The sequence below is a fragment of the Puma concolor genome, chromosome A3 (assembly GCF_028749965.1).
Source record: "Puma concolor isolate L17-30 chromosome A3, mPumCon1.1.hap2, whole genome shotgun sequence".
Classification (NCBI taxonomy): domain Eukaryota; kingdom Metazoa; phylum Chordata; class Mammalia; order Carnivora; family Felidae; genus Puma; species Puma concolor.
In genome coordinates, this window is record NC_141669.1 from 124,945,050 (window position 1) to 124,962,903 (window position 17,854).

At 41.4% G+C, this 17,854-nt stretch overlaps 1 protein-coding gene across 1 annotated transcript; it reads right to left on the reverse strand.

The window, feature by feature from the left end:
* Nucleotides 1-2,911: 2,911 nt before the first annotated feature.
* OSER1 (oxidative stress responsive serine rich 1) lies at nt 2,912-16,955 on the reverse strand. The gene is made up of 4 exons (XM_025931864.2): nt 16,783-16,955; nt 12,451-12,567; nt 9,424-9,537; nt 2,912-3,744 (listed from the first exon to the last, which is right to left on the reverse strand). The coding sequence occupies exons 2-4, from the start codon at nt 12,525-12,527 to the stop codon at nt 3,057-3,059; spliced, it is 879 nt and encodes a 292-aa protein (XP_025787649.1). The 5' UTR covers nt 12,528-12,567; nt 16,783-16,955; the 3' UTR covers nt 2,912-3,056.
* Nucleotides 16,956-17,854: the final 899 nt, after the last annotated feature.

Here is a 17,854-nt window from a genome sequence, read left to right on the forward strand (position 1 = left end):
CTTTGCTGTTCGTCAGGAATGCCCTTCCCCCAAATATCCACGAGGCTCACTCCCTCACTTTCTTCAGGTCTCAGCTCAAATGTCACCCACCTCATCACAGGAGCTTCTCTGACCGCCCAAATAAAAGAACAACCCTGCCCCCTCCCCAAGCCCTTATGATCTCGGAATCCTCCTCTCTCCACTGAGGGCAAGGGTGTAGTTCTGCTTACTGTTCAATTCCCAGCATTTAGTATCACGTGCCTGATGCTGTAGGCACTCTAGGAATATTTGCTGAATAAATGGGATGAATGAATGTTCTATTATTAAAGGCACATGGTCAGGATGCTACTTTTCAAAACATGAGAGTAAAGTTCCTCAATCCACGATCTGGGTGCATTCAAGAAAGATTGCTTCAGTAAACTGCACTTGCAGAAGGTCAAGTGTTCCAATGTGAGACACTCATGTGAAAGCTGGCCCAACTGGGTCTAAGCAGAGTAATTTTTAGCCTCAAGATTCATATTTTGAGAAGATTTTGACCGAGGTGTAAATACTTAAAATTGATTCTCATGAATCTGGAATGCTTAGCCTTCGTCCAAGTTTGGATTTCTTCAACAGGTTACTCAGCCACTGGAACTTTGTCCTGACACCACTCCTCATGACAACTGTGAAAGGAAGGTGCATCTTTCTTCATTCCCTGGTGACTGTTCTGTTAGCATACAGAATTAAGTAAACAACCAGGTCACCTGATTGGAAAGCAAACTAAAAAGGACTTGAGACTTAAAGATGAGGAACCATCTTTATTCAAGTAACACGCTAAGCCCGATTTGCTCCACTCTCGCCAGTACAGAAGGTAAAGCAAGACACAGGTTGTGGAGGTGAGGGGGTGGGTGGTAGACACCTTTACAATAGAAACTATAATGGCCTCAATTAGTGGTTCTCAAAGTATGGTCTAGGGATCTACTCTTTCAGGAGGTCTGTGAGGTCAAAACTACTTTCATATTAACATGTTAACCACCTTTTTCATGCCCATTCCCCCAAAAGTGTAGTACAGAATTTTTTAGAGGTCACACAACATGCAATGTTCACAAGAGGCTGAATGCAGAAGCAGATAGGAGACTAGCTGTCTTCTGTTAAGCCAAACATGAAAGAAATTTGCAAAAATGTAAAACACTGCCACTCTTCTAAGATATTTTGTTAATTTTTCAACTAAAAATGTTAACGTGTAATAAAACCACTACTTCTAAATCGAGTAATACATTATTTTTTTTTTTAATTTCTTAGTTTGAATTTCTGACATGGTAAATATTTTTAAGTATAACCCACATGAACAAAATCTCTTTGGCATCCTTAATTTGTAAATGAGTCATGAGACCCAAAGGTTTCACAACTGCTGCCTTAAGGATGTGGAACAGCATTCTTTCGGCTTATCATTATTAAGAAATCTCTCCGCTTCCAGGGCTATGATGGCAAGGTATCGTGCTCCCTTGCTTGAACCACAGCCTTCAGATGTCACTAAACTCATGCTAAACTAGGAACGAGCAGAGATCTCCCACTACTTATGTTCAGGGCTTTTCCAGGCAATACCCTTCCCACCTCACACAAGTACCAATCACATATGTGTGAAACCCAGACCTCACATTCTTGAACCAATTCGTAAGTGGGATGTTTTAGTAAAGAAGAAAACTTGTTTCGTAATCTACATAAAAATGAAACAAACTTTCTGTTAACGTGATGTTAAAATGGCTGGACAGAGTCTCACTAAATCTGATGGGAATGCTTAGGATGGTTTGAATTAAAATGTTAAGTTATGTGGGGGGCACCGGGGTGGCTCAGTCAGTTGAGCGTCTGACTTCGGCTCATGATCTCCCATGCCTGAGTTTGAACCCTGCATCTGGCTCTGTGCTGATAGCTCAGAGCCTAGAGCCTGCTTTAGATTCTTTCTCCCTCTCTCTCTGCCCCTCCCCTGCTCTCTCTCAAAAAAAAAAAAAGGCGTTAAAAAAAATCAAAACATATATATATGTGTGTGTGTGTGTGTGTATATGTGTGTGTGTGTGTGTGTGTGTGTGTATATATATATATGTTATCTGGTATATGTAAAGTCCACTTGGAAGCCACCTGAAAAAGTGGGATTCAACCTCCAGGTGAAACTCAGGATTGTTTTTTTTAAACCAAATTTTGGAAGGAATCTTGGGATGGCCAATCAGAAATACAGGATATATAGCACGTACAAAATAGTTTCAGGGTTGCTGCCAGGGAGGAGGGCAGTGCGAAGAGATCATATGCATCCAGAAGATTTGAAACTGAGGTAGGAGATCCACATTACAACTGACTGAAACATGCCTCATGTGTTAAAATGCCAGAGCTGGAGAAGATGCACGCTAGTTTCAAACGTTACACCCCCTCCTTCCACTGAAGCAGCCCGCTCCCTGCTGCTGCCTACCTGAGGAACACGAAGGTAACACAGCCTCCAGGAGCCAAGCGCCAGCAGGAGTGTTTTGGTGATGGTTAATGATTCTCTCAAACAATACAGGGCAGGCCAGCTAGTTTATTCATATTGAATCTAAACCTTAGGTCTCTGGCTTAACAATAACATTAACAAACCTTGAAAGACACAATCAACTTGTGTTAACTCAAAGATGGTTTAAACCAGTCATATAAATTCTAAGATTCTGGGCTGGCGACTACAGCATGACGAATGTTCGGTCCCGTTACGAAACGTTTCATTTTCCTTGGCTAAAAAATCTTAAACAGATCTGAAAAATGCACTGCTTTACAAAGGCTTTTTACCATATAACCACTGCTACCAGTCAAGCAATTATGGTTTCTTCAACTCCCAGAAACTTTTCTAAATGAGAGGGGTTTTCCTTTGGTCTGCTCGCCTTGGTGCGTATGTTAAGAACGCAGGGAGTAAGTTTAAAGAATGAAGATGAACTGAGATGCCAAGAAAAGTTTTTATTGCAAGCACAGTGAGCAGAAGGAGACGTCTTCTCACACAACGTGGCCGCAAGGTCTGCCATTAACTAAATCTCTCTGACAACCCTTCATTGGTTTAAAGCATATTAATGAGCTTCTTGCTATCAGGTGTACATCATTTCTGCCATGTGGGACATTTTCTTGGGAATATACAAGTAATATTCCATGTAGCCTGACAAGTCCTCAATGGTCACATCATCCACATAGACTCGAGCTTGCTCAGAACAGGAGCGGGGGGAGCCAGACAGAGTTCTGGTGTGGAGCGACTGAGAGTAGTCCTCAAGCATGGATCTTCGTTCTGGGGCCAAGGGAGGGACACTCTGCAGGCCTGAAAAGGAATATACTTCCATGTCCTGCCATCTCTTACACTGGCACTCCTTGCCTAAGCATGCACATGGCTTGCCCTGGTTTAGCTTGGAAACGGATTGAAAGTCAGAGAGATCATTGGCCTTGAGACTTGCTTGGGAGACTTGGGTAGCATCAGAGGAGTCTTCCTTCTTACTCTCTGATGGGAGCCTGGGAACCGAAGTTCTCAAAGGCTCAGCAACTGCCCCTGTATGATTAGTATCGAGAGAAGTAGAGCATTCTCCTGCATTGAACTCTTTAGGGGTGGAAATTCCCAGCCCACTGCTGCTATCAGGGGAGTCAGTCTGGCTTTTGTGCTTGAGCTGGCTGCTGGAAGCAGAAGCTATTGTACTGCAATGTATAAACTTTGGAGGATGAAGGACGGGAGACTTAGAACGTCGACGGCGCTGGGTCCTCACTGCTCCTCGTGAAGACTTCCTTGAAGACCTAAGAGGAAAACAACGCACAAGATGTTGGGATACACAGCTCCCCTAAACAGATTCTTTGCGATAGCTGGAAATTTACCTCCTCTCCTCTGGAGTCTAGGGTCATAAGTTTCCACCAAAGAGACGTGCTTACCTCCATCTTCAAGCTGCCTAAGTCGGCATCTCAAAAACTTCAACATCTCCCTATCAGCAAGCTACAGAAATAGGAGAGGTAAAGGGTAGTTTTTAATTGCATTTCTTGGGCCAAACACTGGGTGCAGAACACCTGCCCTGTCCCAACCCTTGGCCTGGGAACCTTTGGCCACTGGGTCTGGGAAAGCACTCTGCACCAAACCACTAAATGCTGTAAAGTCCAACTGTTGTGCTCTATGCCGTGAACGTAGCAGCTTCCGGACCACTGTGTGAGGCTGATGGTGCAAATGGCCACTGTGTCATGACTACCAAATAGAGCAGCAGATTTAGGATTCATTTTTTTTTTTTTAATGTTTTTATTTATTTTTGAGACAGAGAGAGCATGAGCAGGGGAGGCGCAGAGAGAGAGGGAGACACAGAATCTGAAACAGGCTCCCGGCTCTGAGCGGTCAGCACAGAGTCCGACGTGGGGCCCGAACTCACGAACCAAACTGTGAGATCATGACCTGAGCCGAAGTCGAATGCTTAACAGGCTGAGCCACCCAGATGCCCCTTTATTTTTCTTTTAAGAGAGAAAGAGAGAGGGAGAGAGGATCCCAAGCAGGCTCCATGCTCAGCATAGAGCCTGACACGGGGCTCAGTCCCATGTCCCTGGGATCATGACCTGAGTGGAAATCAAGAATCTAACGCTCAACAAACTGAGCCACCCAGGTGACCCAGGATTCATTTCTATCACTAGTAACAGCTGACAAACAGATTTAGACTCCCTCAAGTTTTCAGATAGTGGGAATTACCAGACATTCTATATAACTTTTAATAAAATATTCAAATAAGAGAACTGAGCAAAGGCAAAAAAAAAAAAAAAGAGAGAGACTCAAAACCGCCAAGCAAAACTGACAACAGAACAAAAAAGAACTTTAAGAAATAAAAAAACTGTATTTGAAATTAAACTAACTGGATGGGCCAAGCAGCAGAATACATAGAGCTAAGGAAAGAAACAGCGAACTGGAAGATAAATCTGAATTATTCATAACAGGACTGAACCAGCTGTGGTCTGCGGGTCAAATCTGGCCCCCAGCTGACTCGCACTGTGAGCCACGGAGACCGGGCAGGGACACAGTCCACCCTGTCCTCTGCTCCCTGTGCCTGCCTTCCCGGCCAGGAGATGTGTCACACCACTGCCTGGTCCCACGCTGGCCGCCATCTACATGCTGGGGCTCTGCTGTCAGTAACTGCTGGGCCCTGAGAGGTGGAATCTCAGTTCCAGTCTGGCTTGTGCTGGGGTCTCTGGAGGAAAGAGGGGCATGCTGGAATCCGGGTACCACTGGGGCACAGGATAAAACTGACTCCGGTATTGCCAGGCTAGTCATTTCACGCGGACACTAAGCAACTAAACACAAAGTATGTCCACCAGCCAGGACAGTGCGCATCAGGCAAATGGGGCAGGGCAGGAATTTTCTCGCTTATATAAGTACCTACGTAGTATCCTTAGATCTCACCTCTTGGCCTCCAAAACCTGAAATATTTACTATCTGGTGCTTTACAAAAAAAGTTTGCCTACCCCTGACATGAGAGGTAGTAGAGGCTTGAAGACTTGGAAAAATGTAAAAGAAGTTAAAGAGATATGTAAGGGGTGCCTGGGTGGCTCAGTCATTTAAGCATCCAACTCTTGGTTTAGGTTCAGGTCATGATCTCGCTATTTGTGAGTTCAAGCTCCACCCACATCACGCTCTGTGTTGGCAATGCAGGGCCTGCTTGGGATTCTCTCTGTCTCCCTCTCTCTCTGCCCCTCCCCCACTTGTGCTATCTCTGCCTCTCTCAAAATAAATAAATAAACTTTAAAAAAAAAAGAGAGAGAACTATTGGGGCCTCATCAAAATATAAAGCTTCTGCACTGCAAAGGAAACAATCAACAAAACTAAAAGGCAACCGACAGAATGGGAGAAAATATTTACAAATGACATATCGGATAAAGGGTTAGTATCCAAAATCTATAAAGAACTGACCAAACGCAACACCCAAAAAACAAATAATCCAGTGAAGAAATGGGGATAAGACACTTTTCCAAAGAAGACATCCAGATGGCCAACAGACACATGAAAAGATGCTCAACATCACTCATCATCAAGGAAACACAAATCAAAACCACAACGAGACCACTTCACACCGGTCGGAGTGACTAAAATGAACAACTTAGGAAACTATAGGATGCTGGCGAGGATGTGGAGAGACCGGAACCCTCTTGCACTGTTGGTGGGAATGCAAACTGGTGCAGCCGCTCTAGAAAACAGTGTGGAGGATCCTCAAAAAATTAAAAATAGCACAACCCAGCAATAGCACTACTAGGAATTTATCCAAAGGATACAGGAGTGCTGATTCATACGGGCACATGTACCCCTTGTTTATAGCAGCGCTTTCAACAATAGCCAAATCGTGGAAAGAGCCCAAATGTCCATCAACTGATGAACAGATAAAGAAGATGTGGTTTATATGCACAATGGAATACAAGTTGGCAATGAGAAAGAATGAAATCCTGCCATTTGCAACAATGTGGATGGAACTAGAGGGTATTATGTTAAGTGAAGTCAGTCAGGAAAAGACACAGATCATGTTTTCACTCATATGTGGAACTTGAGAAACTTAACAGAAGACCATGGGGGAAGGGAGAGGGGAAAAATAGTTACAAACAAAGAGGGAGGCAAACCATAAGAGACTCTTAAATACAAAGAACAAACTGAGGGTTGATGGGGGGACAGGAGGGAGGAATGGGTGACAGGCACTGAAGAGAGCACTTTTGGGATGAACAATGGGTGTTGTATGTAAGTGATGAATCATGGGAATCTACCCCCAAAACCAAGAGTACACTGTATATACACTGTATGTTAGCTAACTTGACAATAAATTATATATTAAAAAAAAGAGAGAGAGGGGCGCCTGGGTGGCTCAGTCGGTTGAGCATCTGACTTCAGCTCAGGTCATGATCTCGCGGTCCGTGAGTTTGAGCCCCACGTCAGGCTCTGGGCTGATGGCTCAGAGCCTGGAGCCTGCTTCCAATTCTGTGTCTCCCTCTCTCCCTGCCCCTCCCCCGTTCATGCTCTGTCTCTCTCTGTCTCAAAAATAAATAAAAAACGTTAAAAATAAAAAAAAATTAAAAAAAATTAAAAAAAGAGAGAGAGACGTAAGATAGAACAAGAAGTCTGGAGTCTCTGAAGGTAAGAATACAAAGCATGGGAGACAAGTGATTTTTGAAGAGATAATGGCTGAGAAATTTTCTGAATTGATGAAAGAAGAGATCTACAGATACAGGCAGCACCCTGAAACAGGACAAATAAAGAGCAATCCACATCTAGACACACTGTAACAAAACTGTAGACTCTCCAAAACTGTAACATTTTAAAAGCAGCCAGAGACTAGACAGATTATTTCCAGAAAGAACAACAGTAAGACTGAAAGTAGACTTTTCAACATCAACAATGAGTATCTTCCAGTGCTAAGAAAAAATAACTCAGAACTACAGCTTCAGCAAATCAGGTGTGTCTTTCAAGAACAAGCATGAAAAAAAGATATTTTCAGATAAATCAAAGCAAGGTATATTTACCAATAGAACTTGATGTTATACAACAGGGAAGAAGGGTGAGGGGGACACCATTCAAATTTATTCTATGGGTAGTTCTATAAGAGGCCCTATTTACTAACAGAACTTTGCTAAAGGAATTTCTGAAGGAAATACTTCAAAAGAAAGGCACCCTGTATGGAAGGTCTGAGTTGCAAGAATGGTGAGCAAAGAAACTGTAAATGAGATAAAACTAAGCAAACACTGCTTATTTAAATAATAAAACCTAATCTGTGAGATTAAAAAGAAGCAAGAAAACTAAAATTTTGGGAAACTACACATGGACATCAGGAGGTCAAAGTGAAAAGATTACAAGGAGGAGGATTAAAATACAGTTGGACCCTTGAATAAGACAGGTTTGAATTCCATGGACTGACTTATACATGGATTTTTTACAGTACTTGTAAATGTATTTTTTATTCCTCATGATTTTCTTAGTAACATTTTGTTTTCTCTAGCTTACTTTAAGAATGCACTATATAATATATAAAACATCCAAAATATGTGTTAGTTGACTGTTTATGTTATCTGTAAGGCTTTGGGTCAACAGTGGGCTATTAGTAAAGTCTGGGGGAGTCAGAAGTGATACATGGATTTTTGACCTGCAGAGAGATTGGTGCCCCAACCCCCATGCTGTTCAAGGGTCACTGTAATAACTTTTGTCTTTGTTAAGCATGTATGGTGGAATTTCAAGGCGAATTACTAAAAGAATAGAAACACAGCATATAATTTGTAAGCCAGTAGAAGCAAAAGTGGTAGAGGGGGGAAAAAAACACACCCATTTCAAACAATTTTTTAAAAGGTGAGGAGAAGAGGGAAGGTATAGGGAGAGTAAAAAACTAACAAACAAACACAAAAACAGAGAGCAGGACAAACAGCATAAAGTAAAATGGCAGAAACAAGTCTAAATTTATCAACAATCAAAATAAATAAATGCACTGAACTGAGCAGTTAAAAAGATTATCAGATTGAATAAAACAAAACAAAATAAGCCATATGTATATGAGACACACACATCTAAAATTTTAAAACACATAGTGGTTGAAAATAAAAGATTAAAAAAAGATGCAACAGGCAAATACCAACCAAAATATGACTGGATTAACTATATTAATTCTGGACAAAATAGACTTTAAACAAAAGCCATGAGGAGGAATTAAGAATGTCACTATATAATTAAAAATCTCAATTCATCAGGAAAGAAAACATTCTAAGCTGGTATGAACGTACAGTGTAAAAACCTAACAAAACAGCTTCAAGATACATAAAGCAAAAATACAGAATTTAAGGGGAAAATAGACAAATTCACTCCCATGGGGAAGATTTCAACATATATGTCTCAATTACTGATAGACTGAAAAAAAACTATTGAAAAAAAATTACTGGAAAAAGATTCAAATACATTTAAAAGCTTGATTTAATGGACATAAAGAAAACCCAAGAATGATGACAGAAGACCCATTCTACTCAAATACACATAGGACATTTAAAAAAACTGACTATGGACCAAGCCATATAGCAAGTCTCAGCAAATTCTCCATTAAGAACAGCTCTTCTCTAATCACTGGGTCTTGGGTTCTGTATCTAACATACTCTTTTCTGGATATTCAGGGAAGAAAGTCCAATACTAATTTAAAGTATTTGGGATCGGGGTGCCTGAATGGCCCAGTTGGTTAAGCATCTGACTGGCTCAGGTCATGATCTCGTGGTTGGTGAGTCTGAGCTCGGTGTTGGACTCTGCAGTTTGGAGTTTGGAGCCTGGAGCCTGGAGCCTGCTTCGGATTCTGGGTCTCCCTCTGTCTCTCTTCCCCTCCCCAGGTCACACTCTGTCTCTGTCTCTGTCTCTCTCTCTCAAAAATAAACAAACATTAAACTTAGAAAAAAAATAAAATAAAGGATTTGGGACAAACGCCATCTGCAGTAAGACGCTCTCACCCATGCCAACTGTCTTTCGATGCACATGTGGTTTTCAGTTTGGCATCATCTGCTGCTGTTCTGACCGATGCTCTGGCATTTGTGCCTTCTCCAACAGACAGAGATGCTATGGACCTGAAGAGGAGAACAAAGTTTACCGCTTACAAAAAACCGAAAGGAGGAGAACTTACTGCTGTCACCAACTTAAACACAACTTGTATTAATACCTTTCTTCCTTCTCATTTGGGTTTCTCAAAAAAGTGCTGCTTTTATAGCAAATTTTCCTCTAAAACCAAATTTAGGGGATGCCTAGAAGCCCACGGTTGCAAAATCACAAACCAAATAGTAATTCCTAAGTATGACTAGCAACAGGATATAAACAGACTTTTAGGCTGTTTATCTGGGGCAGATAAGGCCTTATGTCCACAGAGAATGCTCATGACACTGACCACTTATTGTAGGTAGAGGCCAATCAGAGCCAGGAAAACTAAGCTGAGAGGCAAAACCTTCAAGGGACTAACTTAAAAATGAGTATTTTTCACAACCAATAAACTTGAAATATTACTGACAGTTCAATCTTTGCAGTTTAAAACTACACAAGTAATATGGGTTCCCAGTAAAGAAGATGAAAAAATTTGAAAGAAAATAATACCTATAATCTCACAACCCAGAGATTAAAAACATTAATATTTTGGTATAAATCCTTCCAGACCTTTTCAATGCACACACACATACATACACACTGGGCTCCTGCTACACATGCTGTGGTAGTAATAAAAATCCTTTAGAAGGAAATATTAATCTACTAAAGTAAAAAGATGTTCACTGAAATAATCTAAAATAAAAAGTAACTAGGAATAACCTAAATTCCCAGTAGAAAATAGAAAATACTACATTATATAAGTGATGACACATCTATTCAATGGAATATTAGGAATTTTAAAAAATTAGGTGTACAAAGAACTTCTAATGACAGGAGAACGCTAATAACATTAAGAGAAAATAGCGTAGATAAGCAACTATACGTGTATTATGATCTCAACTATGTAAATATACTGTATGATATTACATACTGATGGTCTAGATGTTAACAATATTAATATAAACTGTGATTTTTACTTCCTTTTTGTTTTTGTGAATTTTTATAATAGAATGCATTATTTTATAATCAGATAAAAAAGATTATGTTGTTTTATAATATATATATATAGAAATTTGTCCTGATAAAACAAATACCATTGGGAATCAAAACCTGTTGAACAGGATAGTGCTAAATTCCTGGCAAGGCTTGGTTAGTTTATGAGTCAGGACCTCAGATGTCCCATTTGTAAATCAGCAACAATATGAAACAACTAGAAACATATGATACATTACACAAGTCCTATTCTGCTTAGTCATGGTAATGACTCACCCCTTCTACTCTTATTTGATTTTCTCAAATGTTCTCCATCGTTCCTTCCCTTTCTGTAATTTTACTCCAGGCAGATCACACACTACAAAGATATAATATTTGACCACAGGCTTGAAGAGAGATATCTTCAAAGGTTTTTGTTGTTGTTGTTTTTTTAAATGTTCCATGTCCCAGGTAATTTTTAGGGGTAATGAGATAGCTTAATTTTATGTTCTAACTTCCTAAAACACCAGGAAAGAAATCTGTGTATGAAGAGTAACTCATATGAATTGATACATTAAGGGATTTATAAGTATATGTGTGTGTGTACATTACCAGCATTATTCCTATACCAGATATCACAAAGGAACGTGACCATAATCTGGAACTCCGTGTTTCTCTGCTTTTTGTTTCCCAAAATGACTTATAAGGTACTGTTCAATTTTAATGGCAGATGACCATATCAGAAAAGCTACTGGGTGGAGAAAGAGATTTATTTGAAGTGTCAGGGAAGCAAATGTGAGCACCTTTAGCAGTTCTTGTGCAAATCCATTAGCACAAATCTTCTCACTTGGCAGGCCAAACCCAAAACAAATAGTATTAGCAGTAAGCAAACAGCTCGAACAACAACCATTTCATTTTTACTGTGTGCCAAGTACTGTATACAACTCTTCATGCTGTCTTCAAAGCAGCATATAAAGGAAGGGTTAAAAGCACTGGTTCTGGAGACAAACTGTCTGGGTTCAAATCCTGACTCTACCACTTCTCACCAAAGTGACCTTTGGCAAGTGACCTATCATCTATAGCTCATCAGTAACCTGGAATAAGAGCAGAACCCATCTTCTAAGTCAGTAGTGGAGATTAAGTAACGTGTACAGATGCTTAAACCAGTGTCTAGAGCACAGTAGGTGAGTGATAAATCTCAGTGATTGTTACTTGTTGGGAAGTGTTCTACTCTCAGCTTCCAGTGTTTATTTTCCATTGTGAAAAGAAATATTCCTTATCTATCAAAGATTTGAGGTTTTTTTTCTGGCCTGGGGTGAAGAATGGGGATGAAAAGAGTCCGGCACAGAACATTTTGCAAAGAGTGAAATATTAACATTCAGACAGCAGCTGGTCTGCAGGTGCTCTAATTAGTTTGGCCAAAGGGTCTGAGATTATTGATCTCAGTGACAGAACCCTAATGAATAGAGGTTTCCATAGTGATAGGCTCAGCAATCAGAGCCCATGAAATCAAGAATGTCTGCAGATTTCTATCGAGCCAATTCACTTTTAGGAAAAAAATATGGTGATTCCCTAGAGACGTATGAGGAAATTCCCGATGGGACACTGCTTGATAATTTTGATGAAAGACAGAGGTGGGGAACCCTCCTCAAAGCTAAGGGAAACCAAAACACCCAACTTGGAGTACAAATGAGCTGCTATTTTTTCAAAATTTAACATTAAGAGTTTCTTTAAAAAAAAAAAAAAAAAAAAGAGTTTCTTGTATAAGTAAAATAATGTTGTGCAAAATTAATTTGGTAGAATGTCACACCATTAATGTTTTTATCTTCTATGAATAATGAGAAATTTCAGAAGAAAACAAGATCTTCTTCAGAGGAAAAGGCTATTTAAATCTAGTAAACAATCCCCAAATAATAGATTACATATTTAATTACCCTGAGGCATCCACTCTTAATTTCTTGAAAGCAGTCTGTAGACTCTCCTCCTCTCCATCCTTGGCTTCAGATTTCATTGTGAAAGTTTTTACGCTACTATGGATGTTGCTGTTAATACTAAAAAATAAAATAAAAATAAAATGAGCAAGATGAAAACAGGCAGGTTCAAAAGTATACCTTTTGTTAAAGTCTATATTCCTGATACTATTACTGCTTGTTGGGGGGGAAAAAGCAAATTTCTATTTCTAAAAGGAAAAGTTTCAGTGTAGACAACAGGGGACTGTAGGTTTTATTTGTTAAGAAAAGAAAAATGAAATGATACAGAAACATATATTTATTAGAACAGATTTTTTTTATTGTAGTTGACACGTTATATTAACAGTTTCAGGTGTACAACACAGCGATTCAACAATTCTGTATCTTAATTATTATCATAGAATTTAAACTGTCCAAAAATACTTGATGCCAATATTCCATGACACAGTTTTGGAAACTACATCACCTGAAATCTGTTTAAGTACACTTTTTAACAGGAAAGTAAAAAATCTGGTTGTAGAGGTCTAGAAACCCACAAACAAAATGTCCTTTGCATCAGAAATACGGTAAAAGTGAAAGCCTCAACCTATATAGCACTTCCGATTCTTTAAGATGATACTGAGTATTTGTGTAGTCCAACCCTAAGTATATCCCGTTAAGTGTAACTTCATGACACACAATAGCATTTCTCTAAAGCAATACTGACCCAAACATCAATATTCACATTCATTTAAGTATCCATATTCAGATATCAAGATATTACCATTGTAAAAGCAGCATTACAAATATGTTTCAATGATTACTGATTATTCCAGACTCTACCAATAAGGATGATCCCTTCATTTTTATTAGCTTTGAAGCATTTTTTTTTTTAATTTTTTTTTTTCAACGTTTATTTATTTTTGGGACAGAGAGAGACAGAGCATGAACGGGGGAGGGGCAGAGAGAGAGGGAGACACAGAATCGGAAACAGGCTCCAGGCTCTGAGCCATCAGCCCAGAGCCCGATGCGGGGCTCGAACTCACGGACCGCGAGGACCGCGAGATCGTGACCTGGCTGAAGTCAGACGCTTAACCGACTGCGCCACCCAGGCGCCCCAGCTTTGAAGCATTTTAATTACTACACAAGAAAGAGAAAATAAATGAACTATGCTTGCAACTCAAAAAGATAAATAGAACAAAGTTAGCCAAAAGATAAAGGTGGGAAATAAATATATATAATAAAAATAATAATTTATATATGTGTAATTATAATAAAAATAATTTATATGTATAAATTTATATGTATATTTATATGTATATGCATGTATACATATAAATATATTTATATGTATAAATTATTTTTCTGATCTATATATATATATACACACATATATACACATACACATATATATGTATATAAATTACTTTTCTGTAGAGGCACCATTAAATGACCTCCACTTAATCAACCAGTTTGATTAGCGAGAATTCTCCATTCTTCCACCTTGATTTTTATATTTAAAGAAAGAAAAGGGGAACAGGGCCCAACCAAAGCAATAAGAGACACAACAGAGAAGTCTGTTAATAAATCCTTCGAAATCTAGTTTCCTGACTTTTTCACTCAAGACAATAAATTAGCTAATATCAAATCTGAACAAAAAAATAAACAAGTTAGTATCTATGAACATACCACAAAGAATCAAAAAGAAAAAAAAGGTAAAACAAACAAAAGATGGCTGATTTGTGAATTAAAGGATTGACTTTACCTCTTCCTTATTTCTAACCTGCTAACCCCATCAAACCTCCCCCCACCCCCCAACCTCCCTACGGCGCTCTCAGAAGGAGCAGTGCCTCTCTGTGGACCCTTGTAACTTCTCTGATTCCTTATCTGCTCATTTCTCAGGAGTGAGTTTGAGGTTATTGTGAGACCTCTAATATTCCAAAGGTCAGGGTGTCATAATATGTTTGATATACTGTAATCATGTAGTGCCAGTGGTAGAATAAAGAAGCAAGAAATTAAGACTATTCCTTTCATTTCACTTTATTTACTTACATGTAGAAGAAAGTATTTTAGGCAAATCTCTCTGGCATACATTGAAAAGTCTCCAAGGAATTCAGCTAGCTTTTACTCTAACTTCTTAAGTCACAAAATTTAAACACACTCCCCACATATTTGGCTGACTTATTTAATCAGTATATGAACTTGAGGAAACATTATCAATTCCCTATTTCACTGGTTTCTAATTCTTTTGGATTTAGAGCAGGATCCTCCCCCAAATACGCAATAATATCCTACATATCTGGGGAGGGAGGTGAGCAAAGATCACAGATCCCAATATTTTTGAAGCTCCACAGAACCTAAAAGAGTGCTACTGTAGATTGTAAACAAATTCTTCCTGCTGGCAGAACTAAATTAAAGTTTGGCTTATAGTTTTCCTCAATTATTTTATGACCAGTCAGTCAATGCTCAGACTATTGGCCCTGACAGAATCAAACAATCTGAGACAGTCTCCCCATCTCCTAAGACCCCACACAAAACCTCTTCTAGGACTCTCTGGAAATCAGTACACATCACATCTAAATATACACTGCTGAATTCCACAGGCAGAAATTTATTCTGTCCACAAATATTTACAGAATTCCCACCATGTGCTTTAACACCAGACTAGATGTTAAAACAGAAGGATAACCTGACACATAACAGGGCTGTGAACGCCATTCCTGTAAGGACTGGACTCTCATTCCTGCCCTAACATTGTGCTAAAAAGCTCTGCACCCAGATATGTAATTTTTAATTATATAGTGCTAACTTAATTGCACTGCAGGTGACCTCTAGATGTTAATACAAACTTAGTTAACATTCTTGTCGACACACTAAAAGATTATTTGAAAATCAAAATAAAAATTGGCTATAGACTAAAATTTTAGGAATGAAGCTCTAAACTATTTCCAATATTCTGACTAGGCATCTTTTCCCTAAGTTATATTAACCAGAGCAAAAGTGAGTCTTAGACATGATCTTAAGAGCTAAATCAGAGCATGTTTGTAATTACAAAAGGCTCATAATGCTCCTCTGTATTCCTAGCTTCCCATTCACTCAAAACTAACGCCGGGACACTTATAATTGGTTTGGCCTTTTTTCACTAATATTAAATTTGTGAAGACATTCTTGCCGTTTTCACTGTGCTGACTTCTGAAAACGGAACCATCCCCAAAGAGATCAAAGGCCTATTAGAAGTTACTTTGTATTGTTTTAAGTTAAATCACAAGGGGCAATTTAACTTTGCCTCGGATTTTCCCAAACCTTTCAAAAATGACAAATAAAAATTTTCTAAGTTCCTCCATCAAAAGGGCAAATTCCTGGTTTTCTCTGACTTTCAACGAATAGCATGTGTCACAATCTTATTTACATCTTGTAGTTTTAACCAAGACCTCTTTGAACCTCAAGCCTAGGTCCAAACATCCAGGACCCTGAAAAGACCGGAGATCGATCAATAAAGGATCCCCGCGTAAGCGTGTCATCACAATGTTAAAGATTTAGAAACTTTCCCAGCCTCCGGGTAAGCGTGGAGTGCGGGAAATAAAACCCTGTACAGCAACTCCCCAAGATGCAAACAAGTCTTGGTAGAAACAATTGGCCCCCAGATCAAAACACACATCTCTCTCTACCCACTCTCTCACCCCCTACACTCTCGGTGCTAGAGTCAAAGCACGAGGTTAATTTTGTCTCCCTCCCCCCCGCCCCGAAACTGGGTCGGTCGCGATTAAACGCGATCTGGGGAAAGGTCAGAACTGGGGTGGAGGGGAGGCTCGGGAAGTGGGGAGCGAAGGCCCAAGCTATGTCCGCTCGGGATCTCCAGCTGGAAAGGTGCCCCTGCTGGATACTCCCCGAGCCAGGATGGGAGGCTGGAGTGGCGCCGAGGCGCAAGGGATGCAGGAGGAGGCGGGAGCTGAGCCGAAGAGGCAGCCAACGAGGCTGGGTCTCGGAAACAAGCAAGAAAGGGCGGGAAGGGGCAAAGGGCGGCCAAGGAAGGCGAAAAGGGGAAGCTACAGCCGGACGGGAGCGAGTGGAGGGGCGGGACGCTGCGGGGTCCACGGGGGCGCGGGCAGGGGAGAGACAGCGGAGCTCGAGCCGGGCCAGGCCGCGGCGGCCAAGGGGGCGCGGAGAGGCCCAGGCCCGGCCGGGCCCAGGCAGTCAGCGCCGGGGGACGACGCGACGACAGGCGGGCGGGCCCAGAGGAAGCCGCCAGCGGCCAGGCCGGGCAGCCAGGGAGAAACGGGGTGCCGCGGCCCCTCCCGATCACCTCCAGGTACTCACCTCCTCACAGCTGGGGCACTCCGGGGATCCACTCCCGTCGGTTCAGATCGTCTCTCCCCGATCGCTGCGCCTGACTGACCCGGATCCAAACCCGCGGAGGGGGCAGCCCGCGCCTCCGGGGTCGCACTGCGCCTGCGTCACTCAGGCACACGCCCCGCCTCCAGTTCATGCTCCACCTAGCCTAGTGACTCGGCAGCGCGGTAGGCGGTGGCTGCGCAAGCGCGAGGCGGAGCCTAGCTTCTCAAACACCTCGCACCCGCCCCTCTCGGAAGCACGTGCATCTTACGTCATTTCCTGTTATTCTCTTCTCTGATTCCTCGGTCCTAGGAGGATTCGCTGGGGACCGCGTTTGGGGCGTGCCCGCTTCCTCCTCTGTCAGGTGAGTGAGTAGGCGCTGTTCTTCGCTGTCGCCCAGCAGCCTCACTTCCCGGGGTCTCCCTGCGCTTGGTGCTCGCCTTGGAGTCACGAAGGCAACGGAAATTCCGGTGCCTGAACCAGGGTGGGGAATCTTCGCAGCACCGGAGCCCCGCTGAGCTCTTGGCCTGAGTCTCCTTGGTGCTAAGGAACCGGACCGCCTGCGACATCTCCAGAGCTCGGACGATAGCCCTTGTGCCCTGGACATCTTTCAAGGCCTGCAGAGATGAGGGGAGGTATCAGACACGGCCAGGGCTATGGATGTGAGGCTGGAATTGGAATGGCTCTCGTGCCCCTGTTGTTTGACTTGAGACATCTGCTTTTACCTGGTTGGGCCTCGGTTTCTCCAACTGTTAAGTGAGGAGGAAGTTAGACTATATATCAACGAATCTCTCTCTCTCTCTCTCTCTCTCTCTCTCTCTCCCTCCCTCTCCCCCTCTCTCCCCCCCTCCCCCTCTCTCCCCCTCCCTCTTTCTCTCCCTCTTTTTCAGGCATGGACTCCTTTAAAAATCTACTGAGAACTCGACAGAGAAATGCACACATACACACACACACAGACACTAAATTTTGCAAAAAGGTTTATAGGGCATTCACCCAAGTAAGTGATTTTTCAGGGATCTTTCCATTTGTATGACTCTGACAGTTGCTCAAATGAAAG

What these genes read in the sequence shown, in the direction of transcription:
- OSER1 (XM_025931864.2), bottom strand. Translation starts at nt 12,527, where the DNA reads ATGAAATCTGAAGCCAAGGATGGAGAGGAGGAGAGTCTACAGACTGCT. An exon ending in TTAAGAGTGGATGCCTCAGG is followed by an intron (nt 9,538 to 12,450) that starts GTAATTAAATAT and finishes TCTCCTCTTCAG; the next exon opens with GTCCATAGCATCTCTGTCTG. An exon ending in TCGAAAGACAGTTGGCATGG is followed by an intron (nt 3,745 to 9,423) that starts GTGAGAGCGTCT and finishes TTTTCCTCTTAG; the next exon opens with GTCTTCAAGGAAGTCTTCAC.